A 26,606-nucleotide genomic window follows, 5' to 3' on the forward strand; every position below is an offset into this window, starting at 1 on the left:
GGGTTATTTCTTATTGCTTCCTCCTGTACCCCAAATAATACATAAGCTCTATATAAGTATTTGTTGAATATATGAATTATATCCCCTAGTTTGTTTTTTCTATGCATGGTTCTTGTATTCTTGCAAGAGTGTTATAACTGAGGGTGTTATAAGGGTATGTTTATACAACACATAGTTTTCTATACTGCTTTCCTTTTGATATTTACAGTACTTTTTCCATGTTTCCATATTCTTGTGAACAGAATTTAATGATCATCAAAACCTCTAAGTGGATATTCCACAACTTAATAACTTACTTATCGGTAGAAATTTACATTTTTGTTCATCTTTCACTCTTTTAATTTAATCCTGTAATGAATAACTTCATAATTGAAAATGCATCTGAACGTTATCTATTTTCGAATAATATTCAGAGGGCTGTACTTCTTTTAACATACAATCCTGTTTTGCTCAAAGTCTGTGAAAATGTTTAAGATAAACTTCTTCCAAGTCATGAGATAAACTTAGGTTTCATTCAAGACCTGTAACAGTTAGACTAAGCCTACTGTGCCTCGTATGCCTTTTCTCCTCTCTCCTGAAGGATGAAACAGCAGCATTCACCTCTGCTAAGGTGTTTGGTGTGCTTATATTTAAGGTCTGAATTGTTTCTTATTATTTTCAGAAGACAGACAGCAGCTGGCTCCCAGCTGAGGTTCCAGCAGTAACCAACTCATCAATCTTAAGGGATTGATCCTGACTTTAACTAATTTAATAGCAGAGTTAATCTTTTATACCTCAAATGTATAAAAAACAAACAAACATATAAAAAAACATATAAAAAACGTATAAAAAAACAAAAACAAAGCAAAAAAACTAAAATTGTGCCACGATAACTGATTTTTGAAAACCACTACCACCACCACAAAAACCTGCCAGCTGAGTCCTGGAATTCATTGTGTTACAAGAAACATGTTATGTTCATGGCAAGTAGTTGATAAACTAAGCAAAGTCTCTTCCATAACATTTTAGAGCTGTGTTTCTTTTGCTTTAGACCCTTAAATTTGGATATTTATTGATACAAAGGGAAAGAGCTGAAAGAATTATGCAGAACTTTGGGTCTCAGACCCCTCATACTCATGGCCCTTAAGCTTCCAAGGTGTGTTGTAAAAACACACTTAAAGTTTCTCATGAGTTAGCAAAATTAAAAAACTGAAGTGGAAGAAGAAAACAGATTCTGAAACTGGAATCAGGGAGATAGTCTTGAGAGGGCTGGCTTTACATCCCCAAGATCCTATCTTAGATGAATGGAAAATATGTCTGTCTCTATTCATTGGAGCAGAAAAAGGAGAAGACTCAAAATCATGCTGGAAAAAAAGGAGAACCTTGTATGGTAGTTTTTCTTCTCCTTGCCTTTGAATTTGCAGCTCCTGAGTTTTTGCTAGAAATTTTCTTAGCAAGTTTGCAACCATGACCAGTGTGTTTTGGGTATATTAGAAAGTGGTTTTAGTATCATCCTTGAGCAATTAGCTGATTCCGAAGGTGGAGAGAGAGCATTGGTCAAGTGACGGGCTGGACCAACCGAGACCACCTCTAATGTAACGCTGTCAGATGCACTCACACTCATCAATCATGGAACTTGTCAACCAAACTTAGTTAACTTAGTCTGACAATCAAGAGTGACACTCAGCTGCAGGGACAACTTTGCTCAATGTAGACAATCTCCCTTCATCAGTACACAAACCATGCAAAAACGTAATTGACCACTAAGCAAAAGTGTATCTAGAGACCCTGCCACAGACATTTCATGCTGTTGGGGCTTTCTGGACTCACCAGATGGACCATGAAGCATTACCATGAGAACTGCGAATCCACTTATTAAACATCTGATGAACACTCTATGATGTTACAGCCATTATTTTTCCATCTTACCTATTTTGCAGCATTTGGGACTTCCCAGTGTTACAACATGCTCATTCCATAATTGTGGAGAATTCAGCAGGTTGAGGTGAACATTATCTCACCCTTTGAAAAAGGCACTAAGATGCCTCAATAGTTTGTTTCCAACTAGTGAAGCAGATTAAGCAGAGAGTTTCAGACTACTTTTATTGATGTCATCGGAGGATGGGACATCTGGGCACATTCTTTGTTCCCCCAAAAGGTTACTTCCAACATGAGAGGCCCTCAAACTGATAGTGTCTCAAAGTCTCTGATAATAGTTACTACAAATAATATAAATTAACTAAACCAAAGCAAACGGTAGACTAATTTCCTCTTTTCTGTATATGTCACTGTCAATCTTCTTCCTTTTCATTGCTTAACTTAACCTCTGAAGAATTTTTTTATGTGGTATGAGAGGTAGTAACTAGTTAATTGGGAAATTGAAACAAGCAGAGAACTCATTAAAAATCAGTCATCTGGTGAATGTATAAAGAAGATGTGGTATGTATATATAATGGAATATTACTCAGCCAGAAAAAAGAATGAAATGCCATTTGCAGGAACATGGGTGGGATGGACCTAGAGATGATCATACTAAGTGAAGTAAGTGAGACAGAGAAAGACAAATATCATATGATGTCACTTATATGAGGAATCTAAAAAAAAAAAAGATACAAAATGAACTTATCTACAAAACAGAAAGACTCACAGACTTAGAGAATGAACTTATGGTTACCACAGGGGCAAGGGTTGGGGGGAGGGATAGATTGGGAGTTTGGGATTGACATGTACACACTGCTATATTTAAAATAGGTAACCAACAAGGACCTACTGTAAAAAAACAAACAAACAAAAAGAATCATTCATCTGGGAAGGTCTTGGTGAGGTGATAACTTATGAGTTGATTCTACATGATGAGAAGGAGCCAGCTACGTGTCTGGAATATTCAGCAACCAATTGTAAGGCATGAGCTTAGAGTGCTGAACACACAGGAAGACGGCTTCTGTAGCTGGAGTGTGGTAAGCAAGGGGAGAGCTGGGGGGGGGGGTGGAGGGTGGTCTGGGCCATGCAGGATGTGATCAGGAGTTCAGCTTTTGTTCCAAGTGCAACTGGCAGCTCACCTGGAGCATTTTAAGTGGGAAAGTGATGTGATCTATTTGACATTTTAAAAGATCACTGCAGAGTAAAGAATTCATTGTGGAGAGACAAGAACAGTCCTAGGGAAGCCAGTCAGGAGGCTATTGTAGGAGCTGAGGGGAGAGCTAATGGTGGCTTGTAATAGAGTGATAGCTGTGGAAATGGAGGGAAGTGAATGAATTTCAGATATGCTTTGGAGGTAGAGGAAAAAGGAACTGTTTAGGATTGGTTAGGTGTATGAAAGAAAGTGAGTAATAAGGAATGACTCCTAGGCTTTGGCTGTAGAATGTTACGTAGTTGGTGGTACTCTACACTGAGACGGGGAGGCCAAAGGGATGAAAGGAGAAGAGAGATTCCATCAAGAGTTCTGACTTAGTCATGTTAAATTTCAAGGGCTTTTTGTAAATAAGGGCAGGCAAGGGGTAGTTGGTCTATGAATCTGGAACTCAAGATGGAAGCCAGGCCAGATGTATAGCTTTTATTTATAAATTTAAAGCCATGAGACTTGATGAGGTCACCTAAGAACAGAGACAGAAAAGAATAAAGAACCTATAACTGCAATGGAACCATCTAGAAGAAGAGAAGGAAAGGAAATACAGATAGAAAAGGACACTGAATATGGAAGCCAGAGGAGTAGAAAAATAACCAAGTGTATGGTGTCCCATAAACCAGGGGAACAAGGTGTTTCAGAAAGGCAGGTGGAGACAAAATCCACTGGATGTTTGCAAAAGATCAGGACTGCAAGTGATCACCGCTTCTGGCAATCTAGAGGTCATCCATGACCTACACAAAAGCCGCTTCGGAGAACTGGTCTACTGAAGTGAGTTGAGGAGGCTGGGGGGGGGGGGGGGTCGGTGAGAGGAAAAGAAACTGATGGTGGTATTAACTCAACACATTTATCTGTGAAAGAGAGCACAAAATGGCTGCAGTAGGTTAGGGGAGGATCATGGTCTACAGGTCTACAACATGGTCTTTGTTGTTGCTATTCTTTGTATATCTAGAGCAAGAATTCAGTAGAGCAGGACACACTTGTTGTGAACGGACCGGAGGGCAGAGCTGAGGAAATGACTACTTAAGAATGGGAGAGAGATGGAATCCAGGCCCAGTGAATCTGCCCTTTGAGCGGATCAGGGATGTTGATCTTCTCTAACAGAAAGAGGAGAACTCGGGATCACAGGCCTCGATTGGAGAAAGACCCGCCGTTACCCAGAGTGACTCCGCCTCCACTGTGCAGGCTCAGAGACTCCCCAGTGCTGGGACTCAGAGGCTCAGCTCCGTCCCCAGCAAGACCTGACTTTCATGCCCCATTTCCAATCGCTGCCATCCTTTTCCCTCCCCAAGTTTCCATGTTCTTTCTACTCCAATTTCCCATCACTTTAAAAAGTGTAATTCCATACTCCCTTCTTCAAGAAGCTCTTTCAGTCTATGTGAATTTCTCCTTTCTCTGAGTTCTAAAAGTTCCATGCCACCCTCATCTGGCATTTTATTATGTACTATTTGGGTCTCTAAATATTTCTTACCTTAGGTCTTGTTTGCATGATAGGATCAGAGGTCCATGAGACAGTAAAGATGTTTTTTAATATCTGGTCTTTTGTGGTGCCTAAAGGCCAGGAAGGATACTGTCTCATCTCAGAAACTACCTGATTGCTTGTGGATTGTTGCACAGGTAGAACAGAAGAGACCAGGACAGGAATGACAGAATAAATAGTCTTTCCGGTGAATATCCGCCATTACTACACAGTTAACCCCAAACTCTAGTTAATTTAGGGCAAATTAAGCTCTGCTGGGGCATATGGTATAAGCAACAGGGTGCCCAAAACATTGCCACTGCTAGCTCTTTGAATATATCTGGCCAAGACCAATTGCGCCAGAACCCCTGAGATGAGACTTCATTCTAAAATCAAAAGTCACGGTATTTCTCACATGTATTGAGGAAAGATTATAACACTCATCATTGAAGGGCATGATTATTTACTTAATTTTTGCAGTAGGTTATATCCCCCTTCTTCAACCCATATCATAGACAGGATAAACTAGTACAAACCTGCCCACATTTCACAATTACATATTTTCATTGAAGGGTTCTGTGTTGAACAAAAAAGAACGTGAATATATGTCATTGTCATTTCAGTGAACGAAATAGAATGTATTTTCTCAGGATCCTCCTCTATTGCTATTAAATTATGAATGTTCTCTTAAATCATCTGTGTCTTCATGAGGTTGGGATGTGCTGAAACTACAGCTCATATATTCTTCCCCACTCCCTGTGTTGTCTCTAAACTATCCTTCATGACTCGCGATTTTCTAGTTGGATTGAAAGCATGTCAATTTCACTTAGATCTCTAAGAGCGCTAGGAAATCAGCTGTGTACTCATTTGGTGATGGCTTCAGGCCCCCTCGGCTAGCGGACATCTCAGTAAGGACAGAGCGCTCAGGAAAGATGTAGGGGCTTGACTTTCATTAGCCAGCTCTAAATCCGTTATCCCCCAAACAGACAAAAAAACAACAGTGCAAAATAAACAAAGTTGGTTTATCAATGAATTAATAGCTGGATTACCATTTGTTAATTATAATATAAAATGCCTGCCAGAGTTCTAATCCCTGATCTCTTCTCCACCCAACCACCACTTGCTCCTTGGATTCTTAAAGTTGTTCATGCTTAAAGATCAAACTCTCCAAGCGAAGGCTGCCAACCAATACACACTAGATGCTTTTGGCCCGTCTACAGGATGGATTGGAACAAGAAAATGGTAGGAAGGGCTGGCAATGAGGACAGAGTGCTATGGCAGTAATTTAGAAGTCCTTAACTCCAGTAGAGAAAAGGCAAAGGTTATCACACAGAACATTCTGTAGAACGGAAAGGTGAGAGGGGAAATGCGATTGTTCCTGGTAGTCATTAGTAGTGTTTAACTAAACGATTTTCATCACCAAGGGGTATTACTTCATATGAAAGAAATACGAGAGTCTTTTAAATCCTGCTAAAGAAGGGTTATTTCACGCTCTTGAAATAATCTTAGTTGAAGATGTGTTCTTGGTTTTCTTACATTAACCTTGACCTTTCCCTGACCTTTCCTCTGACTCCCTAGTCACACTCCCTACTCAGTCCCTCTCAAATCAGCTGGGAAAACGAAAAATCAGAATTTCCTCTTCAAGGAAATCTATTCCATAGAAGAAATGATAAAATTGTGTGCCATTTGGAGTTTACAACTAATTATTTTACTCTCTGAAAACAGATTGGAGCTGTCCAAAGAGTTTATCTAGGAAAGAAATGTTCCCTTTCTTTGCATTTTTTTAGCTGTGACTATGAGAGACGTTACTTTTAATGTGTTTGAAAGCAGTTGTTTCACCAAAGACGAAGGAGCACACTTCTAAATCGGGTTAGGATCACTGTGTCTTCTATCTGCTCTAATTCCTGGAGAAAAACAATTTCCAATTAACACTGGAAATCTTGACAGACAGAAAAGAAACATTCTTTCCCATGGTAAGCAATGCTGTTCCTTGGCTTCTCCAATGCTGTTCCTTGGCTTCTCCAATGCTGTTCCTTGACCTGATGTGCCTTTTCTGCCTGGCCCATTTTTCTGTGTGGCTTTAGTTGATCTACCCTGTTGGGGTCAGGCTTCCTGGGAATCCTCTCCAGACCCACTCATGCAGAGTTAATGACCTGTCTTTGGGGATACTGATGGACTTGGTACTGCCCTTACCATCTGCAGGGACATTATTACCTTGCTGCCCCATATGAGCACTGAGAGAACAGGGACTGTCCTTGTTTTATCTTCATATTCTCATTGCACACAGCAAGTGCTTAATAAATGCCTGATGAATGAATGATTCCCCATTCCGTTACGTACTAGCTTTGTGATCCTGGGTGAGTTATGTAATCTCCTGATGCCTCAATTCCCTCCTATGTGGCTGATAATATAGACCCTATTGGATTGTGGACAGGATTTAAAAATTAAATGCTTATTGGTAATCCTGGCCCGTGGAAGGAGTGTGCCTAGATGATGCTGATTCCCTACCCCCAAACCATCGTTCTTGCTAATAAATGCTAGATGTTACACCAGTATGTGATAACACGTGTTTAGAGAAGGTGTGCCCATCCTTCACACCCAGATGGGGGACTCTTGACAATGACAGGTTTAGGAGGGGGCTGAAGACTCAGTCCCAGTTCACAAAGCTCTGGGGGCTTCTTGGATTTTCCTCTTCAATAAAAGACAGTCTCAGGAGGAAAAAGACTGTCCCCTTTTGTCTTCCATGGACACTGTTTTATGCGCTGTGGCCTCTATCTTGCTACCATGACAGGAAAGCTAAGAGAGTTACAGAGAAGCCAACTCAAGGAACCTGACATCTTCGAGTTGTTGTATTAACAAACCCTGAAACCACGTCCACGTAGACATCTTAGTATGTGAGGAAATTAATGTCCTTACTGTTAAGCCACTTTACTTGACTATTCTGTTACTTGAAAGGGGGGAAGTTCCTAAATAACAGGACTCTAGCAGATGCTAGCTATTCATCACTAGCAGTAGCAGCGCTAGTATTCACCATCTCAGCCGGCACTACTGCTCTCTCAACAGTCTCAGTTTCCACAAGGAAGTAGGCTCTTGCTGGAAATCATCTCATATTTGCCCTGGTGTTACTTACAAAATAGGAATTCCATAAGCCAAGACTGTTTTGTCGATTAAGAAAACAGGTTAAAAAAAGTACCAGGTATCCACTTCCCCCAGTCACTTCCTTACTGGCTCTCTAAGACCCCATGGAAACACAATGCAAACAATGGTCAGTCTGACTTGTAAAATCTTTCAATGTATAATGAATCTATTGGGACGTGGTAGAAACCTATGAGGTTGTGCCCTGTGTGAAACCCAGCTCAGAGAAGCTGGTTCTGAGTGAACTCAGTCAACAAACTCTTCATGCCCTTCTTCACCTGCGCCACATCTCACCAACTTACATCCCCTTGTAAAGAGTAGATTCAGGATAGAGGCAGTTGGGGTGGGTTGATGCTGCCTGTTGAGAGAATGTCTTCAAATTGTCATATTCTTCTTCAGACGTATTGGCATCTCCTGTTTCTGTAACACTCCAGATATGTTGTCAAAGTTTCAGATGCTCCATCCACTCACTCCTAGACTTCTAGGTACCCGCTATCTTATGCTGAGTCTACTATCATTCCTACAAACATCCACCACAGTGCACCAAAGAGGTCCTGATCTTTATCATGATGGAACAAAAAAATGAAGACTTGGGGGTGAGAGGGGGATGGTGTCATCCAACACATACCTACCCCATAGATGAGTCAGATCCCAGCAGAAAACAAATGGCACGCCCGGAACTGGACATGAAATGGGATACTTCGCGGAGGGTTTATAAGAGGCTATGACAGAGGTGTAAGGGCAGGGTAATACCGAGGGATAATACAGTGCCTGGGAGCAGGGGCAGCCAAGTCATGACCACCCTGAGCACAGAAAGAAGGAAATGGGGGACAGTTAAATACTGCAGAGAAAGATGCCCTTGGAGTGACCTTCAGTTGACGGACACAACAAGTCCCAGGCAATTTTTCCTGGAAAGATTTAATACCCAGGCCTCACTCTCCTCCTTTTCTCTGACTTTGGGTTGAGTCTCCCCACTGATTAAATCCAATCAGAACCCAGAGAGTATGGGAACACTGTGATGAATCCCAGACATATCAACCTGTGGGACAGAAAAGGGGGGGAAAGAGAGGCTAATAGACCCTGAGAGAGGCATATCCCACGTCCACAGGAGGACCCTGTGAGAAGAAATGGACCGGGTCAGAGCTGGTTAACTTTCTGAAAAGTATGTGTCATTGTGCACATCCTGGTAGGGCCTCCTGGGAAATGAGAGAAAAGGGGAAAGCAGGACAAAAACCCTTCCACCTTTCACCTACTGTTGCTTGAATTTCAGGTCTCCATATTTCCAGCCAATGATTAGGCCTCTAAACATTGATAGAAATTTGGATTTGGGTGAGAGCTTCTGAGAAAGACACAATTGGAGGTAGGAAAAGTGGAGGAAAATGAGAAGCCAATTTCTCTCCCTCTGTGGCAGTTGCAGTGCCTTTTCTTTTCTTTTTTTTTTTTCTTTTTTGGGCTGCTTGAAAGAGATGTCCCTAGATCTAAGCCATGGAAACATTTTAAAGCACTCTGTCTTAAATTATCCTCAGCTGGATACTGGCTTGGCTGTTCACAAAGAAATGCATGCCACTTCATAGAAAATCCACGTCTATGCATGTGAAGAGGGCATTATTCACTTCTCCCCGTGTATGCTTATCTACCCATCTACATGTGTAGAAACTCCTTACCAAAGAAAGTTCTTAGTTTTTCCCAAGGCAAGCCATTGTGTATAAATGGGCTTTAGTACTGAAATTGTTCAAATGTATTTTGTATGTTCTTAATTAATTTTTACTTGTCAAGTCAAAACTGATTTTCTTCCCAAAATAAATGGAGACATGACATAAAAGGCTAAGTCCCTCCCAGGAACAGCTCCAACCATCCTCATATCAACAAACATCCCACTTGGGGGCACATCTCCTTCCAGGACATCTGCCCAGGCTTTTGAATATATAACCACGTATTTTGGACATGTCATGGAAATTATGTAGTATTACATAAATAGTGCGGAACTGTACTGTTCACGTAATTCTGAAACTTCTTTTTTTCCTTCAATGATGTATATTGGAGGTAGAGTGATGTTACACGCTCCTTTTAGTAGTAACATGAATTTACTACAGTCTATTTATACGTTCACCTACTGTTAGGTATTTAATGTAATCTGGGGAAGGAAACATAAACAATGCCGCAGTGAATATTCTTCGACAAGTCTTGTTGAGTGCTGTGCGTGCCTTTCTGTAGGGCAGTTAGAAGGACCCGGCATTGGCGGTGCATGGGAGTGGTGAATAGCCTGAGAGGCGGCCACCACCAACCCCTTACCCCCCGGAAAACTCACGCTGCTCCTCACATCAGTACGTAGAGTCTAATTCCAATCTCCTTGAAAATGAGCTGCCCTTTCATATTTGACCAAGAGGGTGCAGTGCAAACTATGTTCTTGAACGTCTGTCGCCAGGTCCTAAGAAGCCTTGCAGTTTCCACCTGGGGAAAGCCTGTCATTTTATCAGAAGTATGACTGCCCTGAGAACGCCATGCTGTGGGGAACCCTAAGCTAACTCTTTGGAAATGTCATGTGAGGAGAGAGACACCAGATATTGAAGCTGAGGCACCGTGTATGTCGTGAGTGAAAACGCCACCTTGGATGTCCCGCCCAGCCAAGTTTTTGAATAACTACAGCTCTAGCCGCCGACTGACACACTCACATGAGAAACCCCAACGAGAGCCATTCAGCTGAGCCCAGTCAACCCACAGAGCATGAGTAATGACAATGAACTTTTAACCACGAAGTTTTGAGTTTTTTAAATGTAGCAATAGATCTCTGAAACAACAAAGCACACTAATTTTTATTTCTAATCAGGGCTCTCCAGTTGAGCTCCAAGGTGTCTATACCATTTATTTATTATATTATTTATTATATATATAATATATATATTATTTATTACTCTCCTCTCCCTAGTATATGAAAATTCCCAGGTACCCACAACCCATTTTTTTTAACACTAAGAAAGTTTAAAGGACATTTTTGTAGCTGATCATTTAACCTTGATACTAAAGTCAAAAACACTTTTGTCATTTCCATTTGTAATGTGAAGGTGTTGCTTCTTTACTCTCTTGTGCTCCACACACAGACAGACAGGGTCAGGCAGACTCCCCTTCCTTTCTTAAATAAGTGAGTTAGCTGTTTTATACTCAAAACTGTGAAAACAGCTCATGGTCATTGTAATGTCTGGTTATCTAGGACCCTAAGTTTGCAGACCATAATATTTAAAAGCAATGTTTGAAAACCGACTCTGGATCGTTTCCCAGTGGTCACCCTGAGGCTAACCCAGGCCCACACATGCCAGTGGGGAGCGCATCTCAAGGCGGACATGGTTCTAAGCATATAAGCCCACTTTTTTCATCTCTCCAATCCAATTAAATACAAGCAACCCAACCACTGTCAGAAAATGACTACAGAGAATTGGGTCAACACACCTCTCAGAATTCTTCTGAGCCAATCAGAGAGTCAGTCCAGTTATTTTCAATGATTTGAAGGGTGACGTCAAGAAAGTCTGTCCTTCGATCTTATTATTTAACTGCCAGCAGCTAGACAGGCTCAGTGATGACCTGCAGCACATGGTGATCCTGGCCAGGAAAACCTGTCCTTTCCTTGTCATCCTTCTTTATGCACCCAGAGAAGTCCTCATACAGCTTCTCCAGTCCATTCTATAAATAATCCCCAAATGGCCTTATTTTACTACAACTGTAGTAAACTGGACATTGTGTTGTGAGCTATGGCCTCTATCCTGCTACCATTGTTAAAAATACTGATAATATTCACCTCACAGCATTATAAAGTCTTCAGAAAAGTATTCACCCCTGAAAGAATTTTATTTAATATAGCTGGTATTAACAACAAAACAACAAACTATCCCCATAGATTTGGACCAACGAGGAAAAAGACATCATGGTTGGATTTTTTAGTTATCGTAAGAGAAAAATACCCATGAGTAAATCTGAGACCTATTCAGGAATCGGCCTGACTACTGCAGTTAACCAAAAATAATTTAGTGACTCTAAAAAAATATCTAGCTCTTCAAGTCAAATTAATACCAATTAAAGGGAAGCAAAAGAATAAGGAGCTGCAAGTCCCTCCATGTGTACTTCTTACAAAGGCAAACACGGTGAGTGCTGACTCAGTCCCTGAGCCTCATCCAGCAACCCCACCTGGCCAAGGGAGAAACAAGAACCAGAAAGGAAGTGGAAAAAACTCTGAGCCTCCAAAAGAACTGCCACAAAATCAAAACACTGAATATTGTGCAATTTACTCAGGAGGCACCAAGGCCTTCAGGCAGAATTCTGCCATTTGGAGCCAATTGCTAAAAGCTTGCTTATCTGGTTTCTCATTCATACCAGACTAGAAATGGCAATGAAAAGGAGGTAGATACGACACAAATCAGCCTGTCTATGAAACAAAAACAGACTCACAGATATAGAGAACAGAGTTGTGGTTGCCGAGGGGGAGGAGAGAAGGTTTGGGAGTTTAGGATTAGCAGATGCAAACTTATATATAGGATGGATAAACGACAAGGTCCTACTGTATAGCACAGGGAACTCTATTCAGTATCTCGTGATCAACCATAATGGGAAAGAATATGAAAAAGAATGTATGTATATGTATAACTGAGTCACCTTGCAGTACAGCAGAAATTAATACGTTATAAATCAACCAAACTTCAATAGAATTTTATTTTTAAAAATGAGGTAGAAGAGACTGGCTGCCAATGACAGACAAACTGACATTAGCAAGAAGTTCGAGAAGAAAACAAAGCACAACAAAAATCATGAAGGAAGCTATACTAATTCTTGGAAACACATGAACTGGGAAGATAAAGGGAAACTGAGGTTCAAGTATTATAACAATAAAAGTTGTACAGAAACTTCTGAAAACTTCAGAACACCGTGGAATACTCTAGGCTTTGTGAGGGAGGAGAGAGCAAATGTAGAGATTCAGCAAATTACATCAGCACAGAATTTTCCTTATGCCTAAGTAGGGTGGACCCATCTACTGTTTGTAAATATATAACTGTATATATATTTATATAGTTATACAAAATTATACATAATTATATGTTACCTCTGTGTTTTCAGAAACTATTCTCTAAAATGCCAAATTTTCTAACCTTCCAGCGAATTAGATAAAAAAGAAATAACAATCCTACCTTTAAAACCTGTCTTCCCCAGTTTAAATTATCATTTAAAATTTTAGATGTAAAGTGTTGAAACTACAAAACGTTCATTAATTGTCTTGATTCTTACACTTTTCCTTAGCTTATCTTGATTAGAAAGATCATCTTCTTATGCCCCCCCAAAATTTTTATTAAATCCCTGGGAACTTGGGCATAAATCATCATTGTTGCTTCTTTTCTTTCTTCTTTTATGAACAGTGTAGATGTTTTCTATTTCCTAATTTCTTGCGCCTGAGTTTACTATCAGGTTAGCTAAAGGAAACATCATGGTCATTTATATTCCTAACTGGATTTTTGCCTAATCCCCTTACTTGTGAGATTTCCCCTTTCTTTCCCTGTGAATCATTACAAATGAAATGACAAAATCTCTCTAATCACCCCCAATGTTTGCTGCTCATATTCTTAGAGATTTTGATACTTGAGGAAATTACTGACCCAGGGAGACCTCAGTACTTACACTTTCATTAAGATATTCTCTTAAATATAAAGATATTTTCTTAAAGTTTAGATTTATGATCAGGACAAAATTACATATTTCAGAGTGCAGGACAGAATCTAATAGCACCCATCAAAGACTGGGGATTTTCAGTTTTCTTAATCAAAGGACTTTTCAGAGCTGAGACACCATCCAAACTGAATCCATTCCAGTATTTTGGGGACTAAAAATAGACTATCACATTTGCATTGCTTTTGCGGTTCACCGTATGTAATCCTTCACAACTGTATTCTAGTTCCATTTACTTTTGCATGTTTTTGCATAATATATGTTTACTTTCATTTAGCAAATCTTATTTGCCACTAGAAAATTAGACTATAAGAAGATGTTATGTGTATTTTTCTTTAAAATACAATAACCCTTGCCATGGACAGCCACAGAATTGACTTTGAGAAGCTGTCTGTGAAATTGGGCTCCACCATCCCTGCTATTCTTTGAATACACTGCAATTCTATTTATTACACTGGACAGGTCAGATAAAGCAGAATTAAATTTCATAATTAATGGATCGACCTGTGCTTATTCATTGAATTTCCATGTTCTCACCGGTTTGAGAAATAAGTCTATCAGAAAACAGTTTTAACAAAGGGGTAGAGTGACAGAAGTCCATAACTGAGCCTATGGGGAAATATAGATGTTTAGGGTATGTTTAAACTGGAAGGTCTGGCAAACTCTTAGATTGTCCCTGTGATGAAGATGAGACCAGAGCTGATTTAGTTATCATTGTATCCCCAGAACCAAATACAGTGACTAGTGCGTGATACTTGCTCAGTAAATGTCAGATACATTTGTGGGTTATCAAATAGAGTGCATGGCATTCTGTTCAGGAGAGTGAGAGGTGAAAATTATTTCAATCCCAGCTAGAAGAAGCTTAGTATACTCAAACCCCAAAATAACACTAAGTGGTGGTTAAATAGGTGGGAAATCAGTGGCACAGTAGTCGAGATTAATCAGCGTTTGAGGAGAAGAACCCCCGGGATACAGTATTTTTGGAGAAGGACACTTGTAATGCCTTCCTGGCTCTTCGAAAGGGTGGTGGATGGGATGGAAAAATACAGAAGCAGGAGTGTGTGTGAAGTGCCAGGAGGACAGGACATCAGGCTAGAGAGATACAGGAGAGTCATACTGCAGGACAGAAAAAGTCTTTTGGGGAAAGAGGGCTGGGACTCTGTGTGGGTGTGTGAAGTGGTCCTAGCAAGTATTCAGTGATGTGTCTGTTTTATAAAGTACGCTTTCATAAAAGGGCAGCACCTCTTACTCTGACAAGAAAAAAAAAAAAGAAAAAGAAGAAGAAAGATGGAAGAGCCACAACAAGGCTCTGAGGTAAAGAAAGGAGTGGGTTAAAATGTTCTTTTTAATAAACTTTGGCTTAGAAGTAAAGTAGGATGAGATATATTCTGTCAAGAGACCCAAGGCAAGGAGGATTTGGGCTTTAAAAAAGGTGGGAAAAATCATTGTAAAAATGATGTCAGAGAAATAGAAGGATTCACAGCCACAGACCACCACTTCCAGCAGCCATTACTTTGTTCTGCAGCTTGGGAACAGTAAGGGAAAAGGAGACCTTGGAGATGACTCCAGTTTATGTAAGCAGCTCTTTGCAGGAAACCACCCTCAGCAGGAAGCCCCTTTTTTTGTCACTCTACCAAAGCTGCATTGTAACTAACTTCTTTTTTAACATCTTTATTGGAGTATAATTGCTTTACAAGGGTGTGTTAGTTTCTGCTGTATAACAAAGTGAATCAGCTATACGTATACATATATCCCCATATCTATTCCCTCTTGCGTCTCCCTCCCTCCCACCCTCCCTATCCCACCCCTCTAGGTGGTCACACAGCACCGAGCTGATCTCCCTGTGCTATGCTGCTGCTTAGTGTATATATGTCCATGCCACTCTCTCACTTCATCCCAGCTTACCTTTCCCCCTCCCCATGTCCTCAAGTCCATTCTCTATGTCTGCGTCTTTATTGCTGTCCTGCCCCTAGGTTCTTCAGAACTTTTTTTTTTAGATTCCATATATATGTGTTAGCATACGGTATTTGTTTTTCTCTTTCTGACTTACTTCACTCTGTATGACAGACTCTAGGTCCATCCATGTCACTACAAATAACTCAGTTTCGTTTCTTTTTATGGCTGAGTAATATTCCATTGTATATATGTGCCGCATCTTCTTTATCCATTCATCTGTCGATGGACACTTAGGTTGCTTCCATGTCTTGGCTATTGCAAACAGAGCAGCAATGAACATTGTGGTGCATGACTTACTTTTCAATGAGGCGCCGATATGCCCTACTCATCTCCAGCCAAGCACACATTTCACATGTTTTAATCACACAATACCTTGCCTAACTTGTCAGTTCTTTCTGTAGATCAAAGAAGTAGGAATGAAGAAAAAGTAATTAACAGATGACCAGATCTCTTCCCTAGCTTCCCCTGCAGTAATCTCGTGAACAAACTGTGTGAACAAGATAGCATCTAAAGAAAAATCACAGGGAGTCAACAACTCTGCAAGGATATGGGGAGGGGGAAGGGTAAGCTGTGACAAAGTGAGAGAGTGGCATGGACATATATACACTACCAAATGTAAAATAGATAGCTAGTGGGAAGCAGCCGCATAGCACAGGGAGATCAGCTCGGTGCTTTGTGACCACCTAGAGGGGCGGGATAGGGAGGGTGGGAGGGAGGGAGATGCAAGAGGGAAGAGATATGGGAACATATGTATATATATAACTGATTCATTTTGTTGTAAAGCAGAAACTAAGACACCATTGTAAAGCAATTATACTCCAATAAAGACATAAAAAAAAAAAAAGACAAGCCTACACTCAGTGGGGGACGGCACGACTCTGACTCCCTGTCTCAGTGATTAACTAAGATTACTTCCCTCCTTTCCTTTAAAACTTTCACGGCCGAGCAGAATCTTCAGAGGTGGCTCTTTGGGGGACTCTGAGTCCACCATCTCCCGAGATTGCCGGCATTCTGATTAAACCTCTACCAAGGATTACGAGTTTGATTCTGCAAGCGGAGAGCAGCAAGACTCCAGATTAGAGCAGCAAAAACTGAGGAGCAAGTACAGCAGATACTCCCTGGAGCAAGGGAATCTGTGTCATCCAGGGAGAAGAGCTCTTGATGGAGCCCTTATTGCTTTCCAGACTAACCAGGAGCTCGGAAGAGCCAGAAGAAAGCGGAGTGACAAGATGAACTGGAGGAGTTGAGTCTGGCTGATTCTATTACCAGGACCAGCTTTCCTTTTCAAATGGCTACACAGCTAGACTCCATTTCCCGACCTGACTTAGAGTTAGCTGTGGTCGGGGACCGAGTTCTGGAGAATGGCATGAGAGTGGGGTGTATTTGGCCCTTTTGAGCTGAGATGGTTGAGACGTGAGTGTACCACACCTCCCACCCCCATGGTCTCTTGGCCCGTTCATATTTTAAGAGCAAGCACTCCAAGGACCTAGAGAAGATTGGGACTGACCACCAAATGAAAGAAATCTGGGTCCCCTGGATCACATGGCAGGTGCCACACAGAAATATACATGTGAATAGACAATGATGTGCATGAGAAACAAACTTCTATTTGAACAGGACACTGAGATTTGAAGGTGCATTTTTTCCAGCAGCTAGCATTACCTTAACCAATATATACCGAGCTTTTGGTGATCCACGTTCACTGACTGGGAGAAACCGCAGATTTAGAAAGAGAGATAGAAGCAGGGAGAGCCCCATCTGGATTGCTGGAGATAGAGGGGTGCCAGGAAAAGTGTGTAGCCCTGCTTGTGCGAGACGCACAGCCGTAGTCTGGAAGGAACCGAACTGTCATCCCACTGAGCTTCACCATCAGAAGAGCCTAGTGCAGGCATATTGGGTCAGAAGAACTAAAGATCACTTTGGTGTCATACCAGTGGGGAAACTGAGGTTTGGTATTAAAAAAAACCCAAAAAAACAAACCTGCCCCATGAGGGATCCTGGATCAGATGAACAGGATTTCCAGCTATCACGATACGTAATTTTCTGTGTAACTTGCAAGAAAGGTCACAGAATATTTCCGAGCAGTGGCTCTCAACCAAGGTGCAGTTTTGCCCCCAGGGGCTATCTGACACTCTCTGGAGATACTAGTGGTCAAAACTGGCAGCTGAGGTGCCATCGGCATCTAGTGGGTGTAGCTTAGGGATGCTGCTAAATGTCCTATGATTCTCAAGACAGCTCCCCATGGGGAAAAAAAAGAATCCAGCTCAAAAGATTAATTGTAACAAGATTGAGACACTGTTTTAGAGTATTATGTAACCACCCATAATAAAAATTTGGTTTCCAGTTTTAAGAAAAACTAATTCCTCAGCTAATGTAAAGCTAGTTTGACCTTGACATTAGCTCATCCTTTTGGTATATTTATTTTTTCAAAATCTCATTTTGTCTAGAGTGAAGTCCTATGGAGAAAGACAAGCTTCCCAGTGAAGTATGTATTAATCGAAGAAAGGCTCCAGGGGTTTGCCTTGTACTTACACAACTGCACTGCATTGAAAATCGGGATTTTCCGAGGACAGAAGTCACTGCGCAAATCAATAATCCCCAGAGGTAAAAAGTGCTCAGCTCTGCATGGATATTCTGTTTTCACCTTAAGTTTCATACTTGTTTGCCATATTTGGTGACCCCTGTAGAGAAGGAATAGGGAAAAATTGTATTTGGTGCAAAGAAGTCATAGAGTTTTCTGGCTGACTTAGCAACACTGAGATGAAGGTGTTTGTAGGAGTCTGTCTTGCAGGTAGAGATGAAAGACAGAATATTACAAATGATATGTTATCAGCAATAAATTCTAGGCTGGCTAGACTTCATGATGCTTTTTTGAAAATGTCTTTTCTGTTCTTCTTAATGTCCCATTATCAATCTCAGCTTGCCAGGGAGAATTTCATTTTTCCTTCCTTTATTTTGTCCTTATTTTTAGTTGCAAGAAAAGACATTGTTTATCATATTAATTCTGACAGGAGTATACATTTATATACCACACTGCAGTTTATGTACATTTATATTCACACTGAATATACATGTATGTATGCATGGGGTAAGTACCCTGATACTATGTTGGTAGCAACATGTTATTTTTTTCTGTTAATAATTTCAGAAGAGATTCTAAGATCAATTAAAGACTCTGATTTGGCTCGTTACAGACATGTCTTAGAAAATGTGATTATGATTTCATTCAATTTGCTGAATACTTGCTTAAGATACATACTTGATTTCTCAAGTCTCATCCCCTTATTAAATTAGACCATCAGCCATATCTAAAATATTTTTACTGAGCTAACATTTAATGGTATAACCTATGCTCTTATAAGGTCACTAGAACAACAAGTTGTTTGCACAATATTTTCACACCTTTTACAAATTTTTAAGTCAAGATACTGTTCACTGTGTTACCCAATATCCTTTATCCTGGTATCTATATGATAAATCCATCTTTATACTTAGTTTCAATGTTTACTTACAGATCAATATTTTGCAGCACTTGCCTAGGTTATGAAATGTTAGTTTTTCATAGTCAATTTCAATAAACCTATGTGTGACTGTACAACACATGTGCAAATAGGTTGACAAAAGAAAGAAAGGAAAGAGAAAGGTGAGGGAAGGGGAAGAAAGAGGCTTTTAAGGACAGATTAGGAGACTGTGGCTTGTTACTAAAATATCCTTCACTGTGCGAAACTTAAGACAACGCTAGTTTATTTTCTACATAAGGAGCAAAGGTAGGGGGAAAAAAACATAAAAAGGGGAATTTAGAGAGAGTTGTAAAGAAAGTCATAAAAAAATGTTAGTTTGCAAGAAATAGAATCTGCAGACCAAATTGATGAGGATCCAAAAACAGTATATTTAGCCCACTCTCCAAAGTGATACTTAATTGGCTTAAGAAAAAAATGAAACAGTGGAAAGAAACCTCTCCAATCCTGACCAGGAAAAGGGGTCAGGAGAGCTCATTAACAGATTTGCAAGGGGCTTGAGTTGAATACGGAGTCATTTTTGGAGACAAATTTTAGTGTCAACGAAGTAAGAAACAATTTTAGTTTTTTTAATGTTTTTCATTCTCTGATATTTTAAAATCAGTTATTTGTTAATTATTATATAAAGATGCATTTTGAAATTATACATGATTAGATTCTGTGCAAAGTTGGATAAGATCTTAATCATTGAATTATTTCCAGAAGTTGATTTTACCTAAATCATTAAAGTAACTACATTACTGTCACAGCTCAGAATTCTGTCACCACCATGGTCACTTGGTGACATTCCTAGTTGAATTTAAAAAATCAGGCCACGTTAAGTTTCTTACAATTTATTAGTACCTTTGGGGTTTCTTACGCAAAGCTCTAAATCAAGGATTAAAAGTGGATGATGATATGACCATGTAATCCAAGACGACTTCGTTTTATTTCTTCAGTCACTTTGAATTTACAGTCATACTCAGAACCTAATTGAGGTCACCACTGCTGGGGCTCAAAAGGAGCCTCCCAAAATGTGCCATATTTGCATGTGGATTATTTTGAGCTAAAGGCAATCGAGACCCTGTCGGCTCGAGAGAAACATATACCCCTCCCCTAACTACATAGAAGAATTTAAATTGGCAGTCTTTCCCCAAATGAGAATTATTAGCACAGATAAATTTTATCTGCAGGGCAAAGGGCTAATCACCCAATCTCTGCTCTTCTTTTTCTCTTGGGAACTGCACTGTCCCCCTACCCTTCGAAGCCCCAGGCCCCCTGTCACATCCCTTAGCTCAGGGTGGCATATACACCACATTTTACCTTTTTGTCTTTGAACCTCACGTATGTGGGCTTCCGTACAGACGAAATTTAAGTTTGTCTTTCTCCTGTTATTCTGTCTTCTGTTGATATGATTATTAGACCAGCTGAAAAAGCCCTTGAAGGTAGAGGAAAAGTCTCCTCAACACCATCTTACATAGGTGCCTGCTGGCCTCTGTTTTCTTGAGTTTTCTTAGGCTCACTTTTAATTATTATAAAGTGTAGGAACTGCCTCACGTACAAAACAAATAAAAGAAATGCTATGTCTGATGTTTTCAAGGAAGCAACTGTACTTAGATAAACATTCATAAGTGATGAAAAATTCAGAAATAATCAGTATTAGATAAACATTCATAAGTGATGAAAAATTCAGAAATAATCAGTATTAGATAAACATTCATAAGTGATGAAAAATTCAGAAATAATCAGTATTAGATAAACATTCATAAGTGATGAAAAGTTCAGAAATAATCAGTATTAGATAAACATTCATAAGTGATGAAAAGTTCAGAAATAATCAGTATTCCCATTCATATTAATGCAAATTAGCCCTACGGATTAATAAGCCCCACGGGTTCAGGATCCAAAAGGAATTGGTTACACCTAAAATAAATTACATTCTGAGAGCACAGGAATATCAGTAATAATTGCAATTATGACCCAAAGCAATAATATTGTAATTCTCTGGGTTCTTAATGTTTACTTCCACAGGATATATTATAACCAGGATGAACTAGGAAAATGTGGGAAGTCCAGTGAAAAAGTCATACACTGGTTAAATTATTTTGCAGGACAATGGATTTTAAAATTTATTTCCAACTTTCTAGTTGCTTTCATGTACTAGAATCTCATAAACTCAACTACAAGAGTGTGGAAGACCTAACCTAATTAGCAAAAATACACATATTTGAAAGATTTTTAAATGAGTAGTCAAGTATATATAGTTAACTAAGAGCAGAATAACAATGAGCTGTCTTTTAGAAGGCCCAAAGGAAACCTATTTTTAATGACTAGAAGAGAAAGATTTGCAATTAACATATTCATTATTTGCATGTAAATTGATGATTCCAACAGCTGCTTAACGGTGTTAAAAAACAATTTGTTCTATTAAGCAGTTTAAACATTCTTCTTAAAAGTCTTGTTCACTGGGCTTCCCTGGTGGCGCAGTGGTTGAGAGTCTGCCTGCCGATGCAGGGGACACGGGTTCGTGCCCCGGCCCGGGAAGATCCCACATGCCGCGGAGCGGCTGGGTCCGTGAGCCGTGGCCGCTGGGCCTGCGCGTCCGGAGCCTGTGCTCCGCAACGGGAGAGGCCACAACAGTGAGAGGCCTGCATACCGCAAAAAAAAAGTCTTGTTCACCTGTCTAATTCGCTGAACCCCTTCAGAGGAAGGCTGGTAGGGGCAGGGCTGGGGGGGGGGGATTCACATTGCTCATCCCACCCCCACTTCTCCACTGGTGAGATCCTTGCACAAAAGGTGCGAGGGGAGGCCACAGTTCAGCGATACTGTCTGGGTTTCTTTCTGTGTTCTTTCATTAACTGCTGCAGCATTTTTTGGTTTGGGCAGGGATATATTTTGCAGCAGCAAAGATTTTTTAGACAGCATCCTATCTTTTCTAACCATGAATCCTCTAGTGAGCTCAGAGGAAAACGGTGGACAATTTAAGAGAAAGGACATTTTGTTTTTCTCAAGCATGATTGGGAAACAGTCAGCTATGATCTTCACCCAGGCCCTGGTCAGCCATATCTCAAAACGGATGTGTGGGATTCAGAAGGGGTGGAGGGCTGCCCCTGCTCAAGGATTTCAATCATGAGAGCTTTTCATTTCATTCCTAAGGAAGCGTGAGAGTCCAAGAGAAGCTGTGGGCCCCCAGGACTTGCTCTACGAGCCCTCATCATCCCTCCTGTGCCTCTCCCTGCAGGAACCCGAGGCAAACCATCCCTCTGCCAGCAGCTGTCCCAGTGTTAGACGAGGACACTGATTTAAACCCTGTAACCCTCACCCGACACCTAGGCCCTTCTGTCCACCTGTTCTCTGATCAAGACCCAGGCTCTGCACACTTCACTGTGCACAGCAAGCAGCCGGAGGGCCTTGTTAGAGCACATTCTGAATCAGGAGAACACGGTGGGGCCTGGGATTCTGCCTTTATAACAAGCTCCCAGGTAAGGCTGCTGGTGGATGGTCCACACCTGAGTAGCAAAGGGGGCTCGAACCGAGTCACAGGTGTCTGGTTCCACCCCTGGGTACGGTAATAATAATAACAGTAGTAGTAGTAAAAATAACACTAGCAGCTAACACATATATTACATACATATCTAACACTTAATTTTTTTTTTTTTTTGAGGTACGCGGGCCTCTCACTGTTGTGGCCTCGCCCGTTGCGGAGCACAGGCTCCAGATGCGCAGGCTCAGCGGCCATGGCTCACGGGCCCAGCCGCTCCGCGGCATGTGGAATCTTCCCGGACCGGGGCACGAACCCGTGTCCCCTGCATCGGCAGGCGGACTCTCAACCACTGCACCACCAGGGAAGCCCCCATAACAATATCTTAGAGCTCCTCTGCAGAACTAAACTCCCGACAAATGGAAGACGTTAACTACTTGATGAAGCATTCTTCATTCCAGAGAGAAGGTCACAGTTTGATAACCTCAAGAAGCAGAGAAGCTCATCAGGAGGCCACCTGAGGCCAGATTAAAGGAGCGTAGGCCCTGCACACACTCTAATCTGATCAGCAACCCTGCCCTTGAACCACTGCTGTAAAACTCCTCACCAAATCCTCCTGGGTTGGGACACACAGTTTTGAGGGCATTAGCCCGCTGTGTCCCCCTTTGCCTGGCAAATCAATAAAGCTATTCTTTTCTACTTCACCCGAAACTCTGTCTCCAAGATTTGATTTGGCACTGGTGCACAGAGGCTGAGCTTTCAGCATCAATACTGCAAGCCACAATGATCCTTACAAGACAGAGGTCTCCACTGCTTTCTCACATCTACTGCTGCCTTATAGCTGACGCACTTCTACCCCCTTCTCGTCTTGATCTCACCTTGTTTTCTCCACATCTTTTCAGCATCTCATCACCTGGGATGCTGACAGATGGATTATTCACTACATATAAGCCCAAGGAAACACATCCATTTCCTGAGAATACTGCCAATGATCTTGGGCCAACAGAAAAAGTAATATTCGAGAGCTTATACACAGAACGAATAATCTGTTTATCCCCTGAAAGACAGCAAAATTTCAGACCAGTTCCTAAATCACCACAAATTCTAAATATATAAGTGTATATTCCAAAAGCATACATAATGATATTTGCTTTCCAGTATGTGGTAAAAGGACAAATTCCACTTTTCAGACTGAATGTAATTACTGAATTATAGTATAAGTTTTTGTGTAAAATTTCAAATCCAAGCCTTAGAAAGCATTGACAGCAAACTTGTAAGGGTAGGTTTATAAATCTTTTATAACAGCACCATGCTCATTTATTGCTATTGTATATTGACAAAGTGCTTCTTTTATCTTTTTTTCTTCCTTCTTTCCTTCCTTTCTTTTATTCTTCTTGCTTGTGACAATATGTCTCATTGTCAGCGATATATTTATATTCACTCATTGTCTGGAACACATAAAATTGTGATGAAATACAAAATCTGGGCCATCACAACATGGGACAACCCCAGACTAATTGAATAAGCAAAGCAAGGAGCAGTGGTAGAAGCAGGTCTTCCATGGCTTGGCCCTCTAACTGTCCTGCCACCACATGGTGGAACCTGAGTGAAATGGTGGAGATCAGTATAGCTGTTTTCTTGCTGTTATTCATGCAACAAGCTTCAATTCACTGATGATTCTTTTTGGTGGAGTCCTGAAGGGGCAGTTACTTTGAAGAAACTGGAGGAACTGACTAGGACCGTTGCCATAGATAGCTTGAGTCTTATTTTTCAAAAATAGCGTGAGCTCTAACCAGTAATCAGATCAAAAGATGACTTCACCACTGGGGGTATCAAGCCCAGAAATGCTCGATGCCACCAAGAACATCACTTAGCCAGACCCTCTGGGGCACATGCCAAAAACAGTTATGGAAGGATATACAGTCTCTGCCACCTTTGTGCTCTGCACCTAAGACAGGCAATGATAACCACACTCAATTCGATGGCTTGTTTGCATCTTGTTTCATCAAATGGTGCTGAGAGTCCTGTCTGAGCAGACATGCTGTGGCCTCAGATAGACCAAGAATAACTGGAAGCTAATTTGCCATGGAAAGCTTAATGATATCTGAAATTACAGATGAGCAATCGGGAGATAATGGGAGGAATATTCAGCAGGCAGGTCACCCGTGACCATTATAGTTTGTTTCCCTCATGAGCTGCAACTAGCCCCCAGTCGCCCTCCCTATCAGGAAAAGTTCCTGTGCCCAAATTCTTCCAAAATGATTGATGCTATTTTTTTAAACTAAGTTCATTGTAATTGTACATGCATATGGAAGAGGGATTATGTAGTATAGGGCAACAAGAACACTCTGTTCTCTCTGCCTTTTGTTCACCTGGTTTGGTCTACAGCCTTTACAAATGTGTTCAAGTAGCTGTCCTGTCTGCTTTTAAAATTCATAGACTCATAGGCTTAGAGGGGCCTCAAAAATGGGTCTGGTACAGATATGAGCTTCTTGTTGCTTACTTGTTTGGGGTTTTTTTGTTTGTTTTTATTGAAACATTGTGTTAATTTCTGCTGTACAGCAAAGTAATTCAGTTATACACATATATACATTCTTTTTTATACTCTTTTCCATGATGGTTTGTCACAGGATATTGAATATAGTTCCCTGTGCTATGCAGTGGGACCTAGTTGTGTATCCATTCTCTATATAAACGCTCACATCTGCTAACCCCAGCCTTCCTCTCCATCCCTCCGCCAAGCACCTCTTCCTTGGCAACCGCCACTCTGTTCTCTGGCTCTCTGTTTTTCTTATCCCAACTTAAAGGTGGCATGGAGGCAGGTGTTGAATTGCTCAAGGCTGCACTGTTGGCCAGAAGAATGGAGACCAGATCCTAGAGGCTTCCTCTTTCCTCCATTCCTTGTAGATTTTCCATCATGCCGACTCCACACTAAATCTATTCACTCTGAAACCCAGAACCCTCTTTTTCTTCTCCATTTGCTTAAGTACCATATTGGAGAAAAGAAAAATGGAGCTAATATTCGGTGCTACATCTCACAGTTCCTCTCGTCAGCTTCTCTACAACACTGCTCTGCTCTGTGATTTTCTTACCTCGTGAAAAGGAAAACAAGGGCTGGAAACGGGGAAACTGGAAACAGGGGCTCCCCTTCATCGTGCCAACCCTGCCTTCTCCTTGGGCCTATTGGAAGAAGCCCAGATGTGAGTTCCTGAGAGATTTTATGCTGTATAAGTTCTATTTTTCCACTAAGCAGAAACTAAGATGCTCAGTATTATTGTTGATGTAGTAGAGAGCCTTTGCTCAATGTGGCAGTATGTCACGTGGTTAAGGGCTGACGCTCTGAAGTTGACCTTCCTGGCATCAAATCTGGGTTCTCCTACTTCCTCATAACTGTCAAGTTGTTTCATCTCTCCTGCCTAAGTTTCCTTGTCTGTAAAAGAGGGACAGTAATATTGCCTTGTGGGGTTATTGAGAGCATCGAATGAAAATGCTTGTAAAATCTTGTCCAAATGCATGGCACATATATGCTCAATAATCTTTTTTATTATGAAGTGGGTACACGGTGCATTTTGTGGGATGAGACAAATACATGTGCACCATATGTAGGATTTGAAAACAGAAAACAAGGCACCTCAGTTACTAGATACTAGGAAAACTTGTGTGTTGGGATTGGAAAGGCAAGGTGGCTGAGGGGAGTGTGAGTGCAAGAGTGAGACACAACCTCAAATGAGCTCAGCCACACACATTATGGGCCTGTTGTCAGACATCACCATTCAGCCAGTGCTTCAAGGTCCCCTGGAGGAGACCTGTGACCCACAAAATGGACACATGAAAGCCCCACCCGCAAAATGCACAGAGGTCTCCAAAGGGTCAGAACCAATCCAGTGGGACACAGTCCACCACAAGGGAAAGTCAAAGAGCTTCACGCAACACTCGGTTTTTCTCCATCCAGATTAAACCGAGAGTCTTGCAACCAGCAATGGCTTCCTGAAAAGGGCACATTTCATGTCCCCCCATCCACATCCATGAAATCATTCTTCCAAGTGTGGCACTGGCGGCGAGGGTGGAGGAGAGGGGTTTCTCCTGAACTTCCCTAATGGGAGACAGGAAGGATACATTTTGCTTAACATTAAAGATGAAACAAATCTATCAAAGACATCAGGGCAAGTTACCATGTAATGACCCAATATTACGAGCCACGTTTAAGTTTCCTTACTACTTTCATTGAATTATTAAACGAAAATAAAAATCACCTTTAGCTACCCTGTCTAG

At 41.1% G+C, this 26,606-nt stretch overlaps 1 protein-coding gene across 12 annotated transcripts in view; it reads right to left on the reverse strand.

Moving 5' to 3' along the window:
* Nucleotides 1-26,606, reverse strand: part of LOC307186445 (uncharacterized protein) — a 439,601-nt gene that overhangs the window by 145,270 nt on the left and 267,725 nt on the right. For 8 of the 12 annotated variants that reach the window (XR_013828323.1, XR_013828324.1, XR_013828325.1 and 5 more), the window contains one exon: nucleotides 17,889-18,037. The exons of 1 other annotated variant lie outside the window; for it this stretch is intronic. Coding sequence is in view for 1 of the 11 variants with exons in the window: in XM_079921491.1 (XP_079777617.1) it covers nucleotides 17,889-17,903 (15 nt within the window). In the remaining 10 variants the exon portion in view is untranslated. Of the gene's footprint in view, nucleotides 1-17,725; nucleotides 18,038-26,606 lie in introns of those variants that run through there. 3 more of the 12 variants (XR_013828331.1, XR_013828332.1, XM_079921495.1) reach the window with 1 other exon arrangement.

This window comes from Stenella coeruleoalba (assembly GCF_951394435.1).
Source record: "Stenella coeruleoalba genome assembly, chromosome: 5".
NCBI classification, from domain to species: domain Eukaryota; kingdom Metazoa; phylum Chordata; class Mammalia; order Artiodactyla; family Delphinidae; genus Stenella; species Stenella coeruleoalba.